Raw genomic sequence first — 18,826 nt, 5'->3', positions numbered from 1 at the left:
AGCTATTGAGGAGATGCGACAAGAGTCGTCTATTCTCAAACCGGAAAACGATCAATGACAAAGTTCCACTTATGTATGCACAGGTCGAAAACGTGAGCTTGTGTGTGGGAGCACTGCGAGCTCTAGGAGCGGACGTAGGTGCCGTGAACCCGGGCGAATTGGCGGCAGGATCAACCCTGTGGCCAGTCCTGGCTTTACTCTTCGCCCTGTCGCGCTACAAACAACGAGCCAAGCAATTACAGGACATGCCCAAGTGAGTGGATTATTCTTTTTAGAAAATTATTGATCATAATTGATAAATTGATGAATATATAATAAATATTTAAAAGAAGTAATTTTTCGAAGAGTTTTGAAAATATTTATAATTCTGAGGGCTTTTTGACTCACTAAATGAAAAATTTTGAAGTATTAGATTCAAGACTTTACAAACTATAAAAGTATGCATTTCTTTAAGATTTAAAAATATTTAAAAATATAAATTTTTACGTAGAAAAAAGAGATTTTGCAAATTTTTGCAAAATTTAAAAACTCAAATTTCTTTTTCTTTCAATTTTCTATTTCGAATTTAGATTTCTAGATTCTTAGTTCTGTGACCTAGAGATCGTAAGCTCACGTTTTCGACCTGTGTACACATGTATTATTAATTTTACAATTAGAATAATTTCTTATCTTTGAAGTTCTTGTGTCAAATTCTTTTTGCTATATCGATAGTGGATAATATCGGTTTCTGATTCTTCGGCCATTGGACATCAAATATGATGGTTTCCTGCACAATCTAACGTCGGTAAAATAGCGATTCATGTATTCATGGATACCTGTGGCAGATATTTAAATATCTGTCGTAATAGTCGTTGGTACTTATCTATCATATTTTGATAAATTATATTAATAGCTTTTTGTTGATAATTACGATATTAACAATAATAGTACGCGGCATGGAAAAATTGCAACGACAAGTTCATTTATTATCGGCCTAATTATAAGCATAATTTATTCAATACATTCATCAGCAATTATTAGTTCATAAAATTAGAGTTATGTCGAATCGGAATAAACGTCGACTCGGCTAATCTTTCATGTAGTCTTTTACGAGCTGAGACAGACATCTCGTAAATCAGAAGAGATGTTTTAATGACACCAAACGTCGAGAGATAACTTTTAAGCGCGATTTGCGCAAATAAATTAAATTTTATTCACCAATCCCCGAAACTCATCGTCACTTGGAAGTCACTTCTGACTGCGAATGTGAATTATTATGATTCTATAAAACCGATTAAATTAAGTTATAATGCGCCATATAATGTCTGACGCATCAATCCACGAAAAAGAACTGCTGCCTCGCATAAGAAATTTTTATTGTAAGTGTTATTAACACTCACGCTTAGTTTAGATGAGCCATGATAGATTGATGAGTCTATATTTGTCGGACATACAGACATTAGCGGATTTTAAAATTTTATTTTAAAGAGATGCTTTTTTTAAATTTTAGACTATATACAGAAATTTAATATTGAATTTTTCGAGTACTTGCGTACTTCAATTAATACCTTAATTATTAATCGCGTACTTTAATTGCAATTTTTAATTGGATAATTAATAAATGTATTAATATATAAATATAATATATATTTAACATTACAAAATTAGATGTTCAAATTACATTTTAATTGAAATTTATTGATAAATATAAAATAATATAATTCAAATGCAATCAAGTATATTTTTTAATAATATTTCCTGCCTCGTATTAAAGATTTATTTATTTGCTTATTGCTTAGAGTTTTTGATTTTAGCTTGTTATATTTACAATTTGGAGAAACCACAACCAGAAGTACAAGTTCTGCATTTTTTCAAAAACAATCTATTAATTTTTTTTATAATTTTTTTCTAATTAAATTCTTTTTTCTTTTTTATTTTTATTGAAAATCAAGTGCTTTAAAATTTTTTTTTAATGTTTTACATAATTTATATAAATTTTACACATTTAGTGTGGCGTTTGTATCTTGCAACGACTCGAGGTCCATATTCGAGAGTCTTGTTTCCTGTCGCGCAGTCGAATCGATACCGACGTCCTGTCGGCCTGCAGCGGCGTTCATTAACGTCCGCGTTAATCAACCACTAGTATATCTCCCTCATTCTTCCTCTCTCATTCTGCCTCTTTCTCGTCTGCTTCCACGCATTATCGACATCGAGTAAAGCATATAGTTACATCAGTATTTCGGCACGCAGAAAATGTGTTTTACAAGCGAGAACGAGGAAATTCAAATAATTTTAATTACTCCGCGGTTAATTGCGGCAGCCGAGAAGAGAGAAAGAGGAAACGAAAGAAGGGAGAGAGAAAGAGAGAAAAAGAGGGAGAGAAAGAGAGAGAGAGAGAGAGGGAGAAGATATATTTATTATCGATGAAAAATATATTTATTATCGATGAAAAATATATTTATTATCGATGAAAAATTCTTTCGAACATAAATTAATTTTCAGTAAAAAAATAATAACGAAATTTGATTAAATTAGAATAAAAATAAATTGGATAAATAAATTGAATAAATAGTATAGGAAGTAGCATGAAAAAATCTCAAGTGTAATGGAAAATATTAATAAAAAGTATAATTTTCTGTGAGAATTAAAGATATGCGAAATTTAAAAGGATAAAAAATTTTTGTTAATGCGGTATATATGCATCCGTACATGCAAGGATGGCGAATGTTTCAACTGTCAAGGTCGATATTTTCAAACGACGATACTTTCAACTGGGCAATAAATTGCTTGAATGAAGAACGATTCAAGTAACGCAGTTATCTATATCGAAGTTGTTACATTTTCGCAATCCTATTCGAAAATATATTCGTTCGAATTGAGGACTAATTGTTCTACAGAAACGGTTTTATATTATACTTTTAATTTATAATTTCCTCATTATTATATACAAAAATTGATTATTTAATTAATTATACGTAGACAATTGTTTTTATTTTAATTTTATTTATTATTGAGAAACATAAAGAATACACATTGTATCTTAAAATCTGTTTTCTAATAAGAAAATTTAAGTTTAAGTTTTTACTCTAACTTTTTTCAGCTTCTTGTTAATCAAAACAAGCATCATATTTAAGAGGCGAAAATTAATATGAAAAATAGCAACTCTAGACTTTACTCTAAAAATTACAAAGAATTGCGGAATATTAGGAAATGTTTGAACTTGTGTTTGAACTAAAAATTTCGCCATTTACTAGAGCCAAAATAACGGAAACGAAACTGAGAGAAATCTTTTTCAAGCAAAAGGGGCATTCGAAGCCTGAATCTAATGGAGCGCGTAACGATTCTTCGAGCGAAAGAAACGCGAGGCCGAGGCCCTCGAACGGACCGCGCGCGTACATTAACATATTAACAATGCTCCATTATGCCCGAGTGTATACCTAGTCCCCCGCGTAGGCGTGTTATGGACCACTCTCGAGACCGCGGACTCGAGCGCACACATTCGGAGTCTCGAAACGTGTAGACAGTGTCCGGAACATGCTCCGAAACGAAAACACTTTAACGAATATGGAGTTATATATTTCGTATTTTCAAAGAAAGAGTTATGCTAATTTTTCCGTTATGTACATATTTCCAAATTTTTTAATTCATCAGTACAATAAATAATAATTCATAATTTATCGAGTAAAATAAATATCTCATCATGTGAAATGTTTCTGATAGTTTTATTAGAGTAAAGATATCTTTATAGAAATTGACAAATAGCAAAGCGAGTTTATCGATTTATATTGATTAATATTGATGCTATTTTGCCAAAAAAAATTTTCTCTTTTAATTTATACACTTATTACTGAGAAATTATTCAAAGCTCTTTATTGAAATCAAAACTAATTGTTTCAATTTTGCTGCTAAATGTGTATCTTATATATAATTTAATGCATTCTAAAATACATATCAAGGGCAAAAAGAGAAAAAGAGAGAGGGAGAGAGAGAGAGAGAGAGAGAGAGAGAGAGAAAAAGCGTATTAATTCAATTTACTCAAATTTCAATTTGAAAACGCGAGGTAAAAATCGTGAGGACGAGCAAAGGTAAAGATGAGCGAGGGTCAAAGCTGACGAAAAAATTTCTCATACACATGCCTACACACATCTCGTTAGAATGTACGCACAATATATCCGTGGCACACAATCATGCGTGCACGTGCACGCCGAAGCATTAGCATAAAAATGGTTTAAAAATCCGTCGAGCGTGCCACCAGCATTGGCCGGTTCCCGGGGAAGACTGGGCCCGCCATTGGTTAGCTGCGTACGGCTGAAGAGAAGAGGGGTCGAAGAGAATGGGCTTTAGAGAGGCTGCGAGAGCTAAAACGAGTGAGAGAAAGATTAAGAGAGATGAAGATGGAATGAGATTGCGAGAGAAAGAGAGAAAGAGATAGAAAGAAGAGAATGGTTAACAAGGAACAAGGACCGATCCTGCGAGGGTGTATCTAAAGGAAAGAGAAAGGGATAAAAAAAGAGAGAAAGAGAAGGTAAGATATAGGAGGGTGCGAGAAGGTGCTATAGTCAAAGAAGCACAACGGCACCAGAGTGTACGGCAGAGAGAGGTTCCAGATCCAGCTAAACGGCAGGAAGGTGCAAGAGAGACAGACGAGATAAAGTACGATACAAAATAATGAGGGAGAGAGAGAGACGTAGCAGAAGGGAAACAGCATGTATCTGCATGGGGAAGCCAGTATGACCTGAAAGGGGCTAGAAGGTGAACAGCAGAGCAACAGAGACGGCGATGGTAAAAGAGGAGAAGCAGGGGTCGGGTAAAGGACCAAAGCGAAAAGGGGGAGATAGCAGAGAGAAAGAGAGAAAGAGAGAGAGAGAGAGAGAGAAGCACCACGTGCTATGGGAACGGGAATGGCTCTCTCTTCTCTCGCCGGGTCTCTCGGCGGTTCAGTTCGAAACGGACCATCAACGATGCCTACACACCATGGCCACACCATCATGACCATCGCGACCGAGTGTAGTGGTCGCCCGTGGTCGCCATGAAGCGTCGTCGTCACTCAAGTCGATGACGCTCTCAAGAGTCAAACGGTTTCTCGGACTTTTCTTCACGCGTTTTCTCTCGTCATTTTTTCGCTTCGTTTCGTTTCGAGAGTGTAGAAAGATCGATGGATCGTATCGATCATGCGCGGAGCACAATGAAATGTTCATCTTCGGATTTCTCGAAGAATCGATGGTGATCGCGCTTATGGAAGTGATGTTATAGAAAAAGAAGAAATGGAAATTGATGATATGTTTATGGATTATGTTTGAACGCGTGAGAGAGGATCGCTCCAGGATTTACTTAAACGAGTTTGACGTGAGAAGATTGAGCTGCGCAAAAAAATTCAATTTCAGTTATTGTTCCTGTTTATTTGAAGATTAATAAGTTAAGAGAAATTAATCTGAAATCGATTTAAAAATCTATCTTGACATTCGTTTTAATATGAATAATTAATATAAAATAAATTAAATTTTTTGATACTTAATTTTAATATAATAAATCGGTGGCTGCTAAAACATAATTAAATTTAAAACTTGATTTAATTTACAGTAAAATATAAAATATATAGTGAGAATATAATGTGATTATGGTGAATTAAAGTGAGTATTATAATGGTGGAGTAATTAATAATTCTATATTATATAAATCTGTAAAGTAACCTTTAATCTACTACAATCGGAACGTCAAAAATTTCTTGAAAATATTTTTTTTGCATTTCATAAGAATATTGATTAAAGAATGATCTAATGTGATCTTGTCTCATGATTAATGGTAAGTCGAGTAAACTGAATCGATTTACGATAAAAATGTCGGTTAAAACTATCATCGATTTATAAGATTTTTGAAAAAAATTCTTATATCTTGGGATTGCTACTTGTTGCATGATAGAAAATTTTAAATTGATTTGATTTGCAATTAAAAATTGCAATGTGAAAATATTTGTTTAACAATGCTAAGGAAACTATATATCAATCGAAAACACAAAATCATGGATCAACGAATTTCTGAGAAAGAGGTTACAATAGGAATTCGAGGAATCGAAGATGAGACAAAATTGATTAAATATGCATGAATTTTGAGGGTGAATTATTTAGCGTTTCAAGGAAAAAGAAGAGAAATAGGCACGAAGAGTGCTTTTGATTTCTTGCGACAATTTCCGAAAATCAGAACAAAGTATTGAATTTGAAACTTTTAACAAAACTTTTGTCTTTCAATGAATAAATAGATCATGATCTATATGCGTGAATAAGAAGAAAGTATAATTATATTTGGGTTATAAAAAGCAGTAAAATATTATTGCATTGTTGAAGGACAAAAATTATTATATTAATATTATTATAATATTATTATAATTATTATATTAATAGAGATAGAACGATAATTATAATAAAAAGAATAAAATTAAACTGTTAAGAAAATTAAGAAACTATCAGATACGATATAATTTCTAAATGATGTGTGGAAAATAATATTGCCAATATCTAGTTATCTAAACACTAAATATTTATTTTAAAAGTGACATTTAACAGATACTAAAATAGATGCTGAAAATTTTCAAGTCAATTACATTAAGTAGTATGAGATTAAGAGGTTTTTGTTTTATGAGCATTCCATATTGAATTTTTCTACTCACGAATTTTTCTCATTTAGATTGATCTCGCCTTCGCTCGAAAGATTGAAAAGAGCGATCTCAACTCGAAGCATGAATAAGATTAGTATAGTAGACAAGGCGGATAAAAGTATATAAGATAAAATAGGATCCGAGGTCTCTGGCGAATAGAAAACACTGGCTTGATTTAAACAATAAATTCCGTCATTCGATCGACAACGAGGATCGACGAAACGATATCGAAAAGCTCAACTTGAAGAATTTTTTTATCTTATTCTTCATTTTACGAGTTCTTATTATAACGAGAGTAGTAAAAATCTCGAAAAAGAGAGAAAAAACTCGAATTCGTCAAGCTAACACGATTGCTAATTCGTGGCTCTGAAGAGAATACAATAAACAGAATTATGTTTTATTTAAAATATATAATTAATATATTTATTCGATTGATTTGTAACACATTTGATAAACTAAAAGTCACTTTAATCAATCAAAAAGACAACTATGTTAATAATAGTGTAATGCAAAGTGCAATTTACAACGATCGCTTTCATCAGTTTGAGAAGAATTATTGGTGAAAAAAAGGAAATAATCGTAGAGCATCATGGGAAATAGCGGAAGCAGCGGGGCTGGCAACAGCAGGAAGGCACGAAGTTTGCCGAATTCGCCGGAAGCACACAGGTATCTCGACATTCCTCTCACCGAATTAACTCGCAAACATAAGATAGGATCGAGATACGATATAAATAATACGAATCAAAAATTAAAAAATTAAATTATCTAATTACATATTCATGATACTATTTTATAAATGTAAAATTCTTGAAAATGTGTTGCTTTCGTAGAAAATATAATTACAGTTTCACCTAATATTATTCTCATACACATAAAAATATAATATCATAACCAACATATGCTTTTAATTAAATAAAAAATAATTATTATCTCAATATTTAATATTTAACATAAAAATTCCGTTATAACTGCTAATTATTTAACTAGGTACAAAGAATTGGTCGAAAATAAAATGTAAGATCCAGGAATCTATCTGCTTCTTGTATCAACATTGAATTGGTTTCGTGGGTGGGATTCTCATATTTATTTTCCGCTCCGACATATTTCTATTCTTGTACATTACACTGTATCTTGATCTTTATTCTTTCGCTCGTCTTGACAAGCGACGACGAAACCGGTTATTCCATATACATATTTAGGATTTCCTGGATCGCGCCTTACGTACATTATCACTGCACGCAAGTTCTTCGAGGAAATATAGTCATTTAGATCCTTTTACATTTGCATTTTCACTTACATTGATTCAAATTGAACATGGGAGGAAAATTATGTTTCCTGTAAGAATAGTTATTTCCAAATTTGTTTAAATAATAAAATATGACTTGTGGCATAAAAAATAATATAGATATCTAAAGAAAAAAATTTACTTATTATTTTTAATATTTTATTCTATTTAAGCAAGAAAATTGTTTTTTTTTTTTCACATAATTCAATTATTAGAAATTGGGATCAGTGGCGCTTACTCACATTAATTATTCGAGACAAATCATGCAATACCATTATTTTTATAGCAATATTAAATTCCTTGTTTACTTGTTTCATTTTTTTTGCGTTGCTCGATAATGATTGGTCGCCAATCAAACTGCGTGTCGTAGGTTCAAGGTGTCGAGAAAGCTTCGCGACCTGTAAAGCGGCATCCAGACCCTAACCGGTCTTCTCGAGTTCTCGTAGTGATCGGCCGCAACCGACCGGGCGAGAGGATCTGGTTTTGCATTTTTCCATTCTCGATATAGATCGGCAGCGAGTGGCCGACTCAGTAATATTTTTTTTCTTTCTCTCTTTATCTTTCTCTCTCTCTCTCTCTCTCTCTCTCATTTTCTTCCATTCCCGTATAATTACATTCTTTCATGTATAGGGAGTCGCAGCAAATCGAATAATGAGGATCACCAAAAGTTAAAGATGTAATACATCTTTATAATAATACTTTCATTTGCGTTTCCAATGGGAGTAGAAAATATACAAAGAAAAATTAGACCTTTATATTTTTAAAAATGACGTTTTTTTCTTTTTTAAATATGTTATAAAATATATTTAATTATTTACATATAACGAGAGAATATATTGAAAAATAGAAAAGGAATTAATAATATTTTTTGCAACAGGTTTTTTAAAAAATTTTAGAAACTTCTCTTATCAGTAATTAAATTCTTTTAGATGGAAAATCTAGAATGTATCACATAAAGGTGTATGTACATGAAAATTTATGAATATAGAAAATGTAGAGAGAAATATATAGAATAATATATGATAATGAATAATGTCTTTTTTTTTCATCATAGAAAAAAATAGATTAATCATGTTAATAACAATATTACAATTACAATTTTATATTTTTTATTTAAAAAAACATAAAAAATAGGAAATTAAATTTAAAAAATAGATATTATTTATCGTCAGCATTATTCCTCTGAGTGCAATCTCCTTTGCAGAGTTATTGGCGATTACTGGCAAGGGAACACTGTAAAGAATATGAAATTTTAGAGGCGGAACTTAACAGCGATGAAATGTGGAGAGTAATAGGATCCTTTAATTAAAGTGGCTTAAAAAATTCATTCCTCGTCACCAATGCGTAGAGAGAAAGAAAGAAAGGAAGGGAAGGGGAGGAGAAAAAGGGAGGAGGTTGAGTCCCCTCGAACATTTTTTCCAGGCATTCTCGATCTCGACTACCCTTAGCCCAATCTACAACGAGAATTTGCGAAGAAGCGAAACTTTCTTTAAAGTCGATAATTAACGGAGTCCTTAGAGCAGCTGCGTCTATTTTTAAAATCGCAGCGAAAAATCGGCGTTCACGCGATACTGTTGACGACAGAATCCTCGTGGGTGGACCGGTTCGAGTCTTATTTGCATAAAATTTAAACATAGCAAATGGTTGTATATCAAGTGTTTCTCAACATTTTTTTATCGAACTTTATATATGACTGTGATTTTATCAATCAATATTTTTATATTAAAAATCGAAAAATCAGTTTTTACTTTATGTGTTATAGTTTATTTTATGTACATTGTTTATTTTATTTGTACAACTTTTAATTTCCCAAACGTCTTTCTTTTTACTTTTTTCGGCTTCTTCCTTTCTTTATTTAGCGAACGAGTTCAAAGACATCCGCGAGTCGACGAGTGAGTCAATGTTTTCAATGTGAATGGCCGCAGAAATAGATCCTCGGGCAAGCACGTTTTGATCGCGCGATTCGCAGGCTAAATCCTACACGTTGACGTTAGTGGAACGAGAGCGGACTTGTGCGTTGTCTCGTACGTGTCACTGATCGCGCGTATCAAGAGGGAGAAAAACGAGGTTTCGTAGTATATAAACAGGGTATCCGACATTGCACTCGTGTGTAATGATTGAATCATTTCGAAAACCGAGCCAAACTACTTATAAATAATTTTTAGATAATATACACTAGGATACAAAACATTATGTTTTTAAAAAGAGGTCTGTAAAAATATTAGAAACGCCTAAGATGTTAAAAAAAATTGAAATAATTAATTTTATATAGAAAATTAAAAAGCTCGAATATAATTCAATTAAATAATAAAAGTTCAAGAGAAGCCTAAAGGGTTTTATAAATGATTTGAAGTATCTGAATAATAATAATTTTTAAACGATTTTCGTTTAATCATTTCATCGATAGTTGCGTGTGATGAAAAGGAATCAACAAGCAGCCGTATTTTGTTCGTGTTCCCCTAAGAAAGATACTCTCATCAAATGATTAATTAGAATGCCTCGATTAATTAGGATGATGCATTGTTTCCCAATGCATCGCCGATGATGCATCGCAGCAAGCAGGACGGAGGTTACGATACCGTTATGCATCGATTGTTTCGGATGCAACAGGACTGTTACAAGATTAAACTCCATCTTAAAGTAAAAAAAACACACAATTTAAAGATGTATTAAATATTTTTCTAGATCAATTTGATGTCAATCTATTATTTTAAAAAATGCCAATACATTAATCACAAAGTATTTTTAAAATAATTTTATATAACATTATTGAAACTAACAAATTGAAACCCTAAAAAATTAATAGTCTTAATAATTAATATCCCATGCATATTTAATATCTCTCTTTTGTTAAGTATTATATAATATTATAGATATTAATTTATTATAGATATTTTTTAAACTATTTTTACATTCTTCGAAAATTTGCATTACTTCCAAATTTTTTTAATTTTAAACATCTTTTAAATATTTTTAATACATCCCAAAATTTGAAAGAATTTAATATCTTCCAAAAGCTGCATCTTTCACCGGTCGTAAGTAACGGTATGCATCCACGTCCTTGCGTGCGTATCGGCGATAACCGGTGGTCGTCGAAGAACCACGATAATAATATCGCCTTGCGGGGAAGAACGGTTCTGGTCGTCATCGTGCTTCTTCCTGGAAACGACCGTTAAGTCCTTCTTCTCTCGAGACCCTCTAAATTTATCCCGCGCTCCTCTGGAAGCAACTCTCTGCTTCGTGTCGGTATACGGACTCTTTCTTTCTCGATTTTTTTCTCTTCGAATAAGATCCGGCAATTATTTCTAATATTCCGAATGAATTATTCGACTCGTCCCGATACTATATACACACCTATCTCTCGCCTCTTCTCTTCTTTAGTCTTCGTTAACGCAACTACTCGCGCGCGACGCCATTGTCAATTTGCAGCGATTTATATTTACGCACAAATAATGAGAAAAATATGAATAGCAAAGACAGCGAGACTCGTGACCATATAAAATTTAAGAAATTATGGTAAAATAATATTTATGACTTTTTAAATTTTAAAACATAGACAGCATATAGATTTTTCTATTAGGAATATATATTTTCTGATATTTTTTTTCTTCTTTGATATATTTTTATCTCATTTTTTTATTTAAATAAAATTTATAAAAATTGTTTTATTATTTAATATAGCATTAATAAAATTAATAAACGTATTTATTATGGAATTAACATTTATAAATTACTATCGGTAAAATAATATAGACAGGTATATATCATTTGTGTGGATATTTGCTTGATAATTATAAAACAGCTAATTGCGACTTAATTTGAATTAAAATGGCATTTTGGAGCAAAGAAAGAGTTTTGGAGCTTAAATTTGGAATGAATACATGCGTAATATTTTTGGACACTTAAATGTTGGAGTTTTTTCTTATCTACTTGTCTAACAAATGTCGGAGTTTCTGTTTGATTTCGTCAACGCGCAACATTCATGCACTTTCGGTGCTTGGGAAAGATAAAAATACAGGTTCTGTTAATCGCAGTCTTATTCACCGCGGCTTTACCTGAACCGTGCTTTGCCTGAAGAGAAGTTTTTAAATGTACAGTTTCGAAATGCATCATAGTTAGAATAGCGATAGCACCGAAATATTTTTTTAGATAGTTTCTTACATGCTTTCTTGAAATTTTAAAATGGAAAATTTTTAAATAAAATTTAATAATTAATTATATTTATTTAGAGATAATAAAAAATATTAAATAGAAAAAGATTATTATAATTTTAAATAGAGATTATCATTTTTTTATCGAGTACAAACGATGTAATTGATTTGAGATTTGTAAACAGTTTTGACAAAAATTATTTAATCTTGCAGAAATTTTTAAATTTTTATTTTATGCAAATTATATCCTCTACCTTTATATGTAACAAGACATTTTAAATTTATATTATTATTAATAACAGATTCAAAATAAGCAACTTGCTACGTTTAATATTATGTCACTCAGGTTTCTAACGAAAGCTGGCTTTTACCTTCACTAGACTTGAGGATCTCGCAGCATCGACTGAGAGAAAGAACATTCTCTCTCTCTATATCGCGGCGACGGGATCTTTAATTGGCTACCGTTCGAAAAATTGCATCGGCCGATCCGATCCCGGCAGTTGGCAATTAGAAGGAATGTCGTCCTAGCCGATATGCATCTCGTTGTTGGTCAGTCAACCTAATCAGGCGCTCTTGTTGCCTGCGGGCATCAAAGGAACCCCAGCAGTTCCCTTCTCTGCACAGTTTGCAACTAAATGGACATATGGCGTTTTTACGTCTAAGCACTGCTGTTCAGTTTCTTTTCTCGTGCAATTTTTGCGAATATCAATTGTATTAATCATCCAAAATTTCGGTTTAATAATAATGATCTTTTTAATCTAATATTAACTTGATTGAAACAAAGTAAATGCTCCTTTAGAGATTTTTAACAATATTAATTTGTTATTTATATAGAGTGAGAGGAAGAGAGAGAGAAAAGAATCGTAGATGCAATCTCGAGATAATAGTTCTTATTATAATATTAAATTTAAAAAAAGAACAAATTAAATAAACTAAAAAAGATATTTGCGAAAATTATTATTTATAGGAAATGGCAAAACAAACGAGTTAATTAGTGAAATGGCGAGCATACAAACATTACAACAATAAACATATATTACAACAAGCTTGCGTCAGCTTATTGTAATCACATCATCGGATTATATCGAGAACGATGTAAAAGTGCATCTCGCGCGATGCATCGCCGGTCATTGATAGACTTAATAAAATACATTGGTTAGGTAATCAAAAACCGAGGGAGCTTACGTAATTTATACGAAAAAAAATCGAGTATTATAAATTACGCCGACGATTAATGAAACAACGTAATGTCGAACAAATTGCATCGATACCCGTATGTAATCGAGAAATTCGCTTGCGTGCAATTTGTTCTTATAATCAAGGCTCTTATCGAGCAACTATCGAGCGCAATTAATCAGATGTCATGGTAATAATGGCTTTCGCTGTTTCCTTGTGGAACGCAAACAGCTAGTAAGCGCAGTAGAAAATTATTTAATTCGATGCCGTTATAAATAACATAATATTACTACGAAATAGAGTGTACTTGCAACGAGACAATAATGATTGATGATGATGATGTGTGAACATTGATATTTAATAATTAATTTTTATCAATTTTGTTATTAATATTCCATTTTGTTATTAATTCAATTGTTGATATTCGCTTGATGATTTATAATTATTCCGAGATATGTAATACAATTTTTAAACACAGCGAAACAAAATTAATTTCAACTTTTGATTCGAATATTTTCCGAAAGATTGGAGCACCGAAAAATTGGTAGTGTCCAATTAATTAAAAGATTAATAGGACACACACGGGTATCATTATCGGTGCAAGTTAAGCCGAAACAAAGGCGTCGTAAAGGAAAGGCGCCGTCTGCGGTCGCGAGACGCCCATTTCGCGCGATATTAATACGTTGCCGGGGGTAAGACGTCGCGGCGATGGCGGCAGTTGCAACACGCGCCGCGGCGCCCGGCCGTGGCATTAATTTCCGATATTGCTCTCGTAAATATTCGCGACTCGCCGTATACCATCCTCGTCGGATTGAAACATCTCTCTTTTTCTTCGATTCGACGTCGCCGGGGATGCGCGCATCCCTGCGAGGGAGTCATTTTTTATATATCGATCCTCAGGGCCGTAGTTGTATTCTTGACACAAGGACCAAAGGTATATAAAATGATGTTCGAAACTTGCAAAATAAAAAAAAAGTTTAATTTTATTATTTTAATTCAATTTAATTATATAGATTATAAAATTAATATGACAGAAAGGGAGGGAAAAGTACAAAATTGTAATAATTCACAAATTGCATTTAAAAGTTTCTAATTTTTGCGTCTCCCTCTTTTTCTCTTTTCTTGTCACAACACATTTTATCATTTATCTCTCTCCTTTTTTGTATTTTAGAAATTTTTTATTTTATATTAAATTTATTGGCATTAGTTTTTTTATTGCAAGATTTTAGAACCATTTATTAAGTACAATCTTGTAAATCTTGTTTCAATATATCAAAGGACTTGGAACAAAAAGGATGTCTTAAAACGCATCTGCGGCAAATCTGCATTTTTGTCATGCGAAATATTTTTTTTGTAACAGACTTTTATTAGGAAAAGACATTTAACATTATATAAAATCAAAATTAAAATCTTAAAAAAATAATATTTAATGTATAATATTTACTATATAATATTAATATATTTACTATATAATATTAATTTAATACTGATATAAATATTCATATCGACATTAATTTATAACTTTTTTCGATAAATATTAGAGGAGAGAGATTTATTTCTTCGTGTAATTTATTAAGCCAGAGAGTTTAATAGATTCAATCATCTATTTCAATTACAATCAAAAGAGAGTAAAAAAAGATTCTAATTAAAAAAATTATTAAGCAATATTCTCCGCAAGCATTTGATGCAAATCTCACAACTCATCGTGTACTCATCACACCGACGAGAGAAATGGAAATTTACAAAACAGCTTTATGCGCGCATCTCCCCCCATCGCATCGCCGCATAATTTAATCTTCCGTATATTTCGCTTGCATTGTGCCTTCCTCGAACATTATTGTGTCGTGTCTCTGCATGGCGAGTGAAGGATCGCATCTCTCGCAGCCTCTTGCAGGAGAAAAGAACGCCACGAGGTGTGTCCCGCGGGTCGCACTGCACCAGCTGCACGTGGGTGTGCATATGGATGCAAATGGATGCGCAAGCCCGGTATATAAATCAGAGAACGAATCCAAGACTCGTTCTTGACGCAACTTGCAAAGTATACATTTAAATTTTACGTCATTAAAATATATACTAATTGAAAGAATTATTTTATATCCCAAAAATAACAATATTTTATATAGCTACATTAATGCTTGTATATTTAGCATTATTTAATAATATATATTTAAAAAAAATATGTTAATTAAACAGTCTAAGTTTCATTTACTTTTGATAAAAAAATTATTCTCGAATGTAGTTTGGGAGATACTCTTATCGAATAATCGTTAATTTTCTTTAAACATTCTGGATAAATTGTTTCACTTTTCCAATATGATGAGATACAGTGGACTTTTTTTTTATTTTTTTCCGTTTGTATCTGTCGAAAATAATTGAATTTGCAATTAAGAAGTAAAAAATCGAAAAGTCGCGATGTACAAGCCAGAAGCATTAGTTTTCCGCAGCATTGGATTGGTAATATGCTATAGCTGCATTTAATGCTTCATGGATACTAGAGTCGATTGACAGCCGCAATTATTTCTGTTGCGGCGAAATAACGGATAAATTTAGGACAAAGCACGATGATTTACGCGAGATGTGGATATCGGATAACCGCGTTTAGCATTAAACACGCAGTACGGATACGAGTCAAAGATCGTTTCTCTGCCAAGTCAGTTATATTCGCGAGGTTTATAGACGGTACTCGGTAATTCGAGCACAAGCGTGTACAGAGCGATATAGTGGGTTATATGAATTTGCGTATGTCGAAAAGCTGCTAGTTGAAAGGAACTTAATGACGTCTTTAAACGTTGATTTATACGTTTGCCGGACCCCAAATTATATTATTAATTAGATAATGAGTTAAAGATGTTATTTACAATACACAATATCCAAGATACATTATGCATTGTATGACGATTTGTCATATGATGGTTTTTTTTTCATTATATTTTTTCTTATATATAAGAATATTTATACATTATGATATAGAAAATTATGCAATGTAAAAAATCTAATAGAAAGTCATATAATAGAAGATGTATAATTATTATATAAGAAATTTGACGTGACTCTTAAATTAATGATTATTGATTCAGAGTTTCATTATATATTATTATTCTTATCACATAATTCTTTTTCTTTATACAATGATATTTATAATTATTTTTCTTATAAGACAATAAAATATAAATGAATATTTAAGAAATTAAAAATACACGTGCTTATATATTTTTTATAATACTTTTTTTAATATAGAATGGGTACATGAAAAAAATATTTCATGAATTAACAGCAGATTTCTTTTTCATTTTAGATTACCATCGCCTTACAACAAACAATCGTCGGGGGTTGGCAGCGCTGGGGGAGGTCCAGGGGGTGGCACGAGCATACCCCTGCCTGCAACAGTCGCCGCCACCAGGAGATGTCCCCCGGACAAAGTCAGACCGGCACCGACACCGACGCATCAATCACAACTCGGTAAGTTCCATCAACTCATCTCTCTCATCCTTCTTTGATGCAAACTTTTCGCGCCGTGTTTGACAAACAAATGTAAAACTTTGCACTTACTGCGATATAGTATTAACTATATACTATAATATAATATAATATAATAAATATAATATAATAATTATATTGATTTTATGTTAATTTTTAAGTTGAAAAATTTTTAAATTATTTATTTGATAATTAACAAATATTTTACATATATTTTTTATTAATAAATTATATAATAGTTTGTGATAATCAGACATTTTACGTTTACCTAAATTTATTATTATATAAAATGGATGACAAAATATGAGAAAAAAAACATCAAACTTTTGAAAAATCGAAACAGCAATAACTGTAGCAAGTATATTAAATTATTATTTGTTTTGCGGTACATGATGGTGTTTGCGCTCTACATTTTTGCGAATGTAAATTTATTAACGAGCAATATCCTTTGCTAAATCAATCTTTCCACGGCCGGTTTTGTTAGCCGGTTTCCATTATTTTTTCATCGAGTCACTCATAATATCGCCGTTGATATTTTATTGTGCTGGTCGTTATTATCAATTTTCTGCATAGGTATACATCAAAAGTTCTTTGCTTTCTCTGAATTATTGATAATAATCATTGAAATAATTTCAAGAAAAAGGATTATAACGCGCTTACACTTTTTATTTAATAGAACATAAGAAAAAATAATCTTTATAAATTTATAATTCTCTTATTTATTGAGAGAAAATTTATTCAAATTTCTCAATTATTTTTAATTATTACGAATAGTCTAGATACTTAAAAAAATTTTGAGAAATTTATATAAATTCTCCATTTTTATATCATAAGTAAAGAAAGATATATTTATGAATAAAATTTAAAAGAAAAAGATTAGTGAGAAACATCGCGACTAATTAATTTTAATTTAAGGTAGATGTGAATTTAAATATCGGATCGATAATCACGAAAATATGCAAACCCTAGAAAGACTTTCTTCGTTTGAAACAATTAAGCGATTTCTTCTTTGAAGTCTTTCTTTCGAAACACGATGAATGACGAAAGGGCGCGACATCCGTGTTAAAAACACCCCATTAGCCATTAGTCTCGTGAATGGCTTTTAGCAACCCTTTGCGTATTTCTGACTGTCACGGGAGATTCTGGACCGCTATGGGAACTAGCCTCTATTGGGTTCTCTATGGGGATCCCCACGAATATATACGGTGGCTTGTATAATCGTATCTACCCTGCGCTCATACGCGTTAGTCTTTCATTTATCGCTTTTGTATATACATATATATTTGTACATGTATGTGCATATATATGTGTGCGTGTGAGCGAACTTTCCTTCCTGGTATATGTGTTTTTGATCTATATTTTACTCTTTTTTCTTTTTCTCTAGTTACTTTCTCTTAGTTTAATATAAATGACTATTCATTAGTATGAAAAAAATGGTACATACATGGTGAAATAATAATCAAATTGAGTATATGTACAAAATATAAGACAAATTTTTATAATTTATCAATTCTCATTTCTTAGCGTTTCTTCCTGAAACCTATACTCATAATTCTTTCATGTCTATCTTGTTTAACTGCACTTATTTTCCTTGGATAAATAATCTTGTTTCCCTTTCTCTCTCTATCACTTTCTCGCATACATACACATTCGTCTATTCTCTCAATTGCGTGCGCAATGCGCATACGTATGGCGATATTACGAAGGGAATAGGGTAGAGGTAGTGGAAACCCGAGGGAGTGTTCTCCGCCCTTGCGAGATGATGTGGCACCCCATAGTTTATATTTTACTCTCAACTCCCGAGTTTCCATGAGCCAGATGTGCTCGGGCACCCGATTTACAAAGGCGCTCAACTTTGAGCCTTCCCGCAGGATAAGGCGGAAAGGAAAAGTGAAGGAGAGGAGAGACCGGTCTTTTCGAGAGGACGATAAAATACACATGCACACGAGTCTTTCTCTTCGCTTTCGACAATCCAGTCGGTTCTCTCGCTCGATTGCCTCGCAGCCGTCTCGAAAAATGCAAATACTAACCGGTCCTTGTCGACGTGTGATTTTTTTTTTTTATTAAGAGATCTCACACGGCTCGTGCCCGCCATTACGGTAATCA

General features: G+C 32.2%; 2 protein-coding genes across 9 annotated transcripts in view; one reads left to right on the top strand and one right to left on the bottom strand.

Moving 5' to 3' along the window:
* Positions 1-18,826, top strand: part of Sick (sickie) — a 163,995-nt gene that overhangs the window by 73,863 nt on the left and 71,306 nt on the right. For 5 of the 7 annotated variants that reach the window (XM_083091298.1, XM_083091278.1, XM_083091271.1 and 2 more), the window contains 2 exons: positions 84-253; positions 16,539-16,702. In XM_083091298.1, the coding sequence (XP_082947424.1) occupies positions 84-253; positions 16,539-16,702 (334 nt within the window). Of the gene's footprint in view, positions 1-83; positions 254-4,879; positions 5,610-6,585; positions 7,298-16,538; positions 16,703-18,826 lie in introns of those variants that run through there. The other 2 variants (XM_083091302.1, XM_083091307.1) reach the window with 2 other exon arrangements.
* The window catches only part of LOC145966906 (uncharacterized), a 41,539-nt gene that overhangs the window by 526 nt on the left and 22,187 nt on the right, over positions 1-18,826 (bottom strand). Inside the window, exon 4 of one of the 2 annotated variants that reach the window (XM_083091358.1) lies at positions 13,697-14,199. The exons of the other annotated variant lie outside the window; for it this stretch is intronic. The gene's annotated coding sequence lies outside the window, so the exon portion shown is untranslated. Of the gene's footprint in view, positions 1-13,696; positions 14,200-18,826 lie in introns of those variants that run through there. 2 annotated transcript variants of the gene reach the window in all.

The sequence above is a fragment of the Camponotus vicinus genome, unplaced genomic scaffold, assembly GCF_025532165.1.
Source record: "Camponotus vicinus isolate PSW18456_S1 unplaced genomic scaffold, iyCamVici1.0 SCAF_1, whole genome shotgun sequence".
NCBI classification, from domain to species: domain Eukaryota; kingdom Metazoa; phylum Arthropoda; class Insecta; order Hymenoptera; family Formicidae; genus Camponotus; species Camponotus vicinus.
Note: the sequence above shows the minus strand (reverse complement) of the source record. Positions and strands in the feature narration are given on the sequence as shown.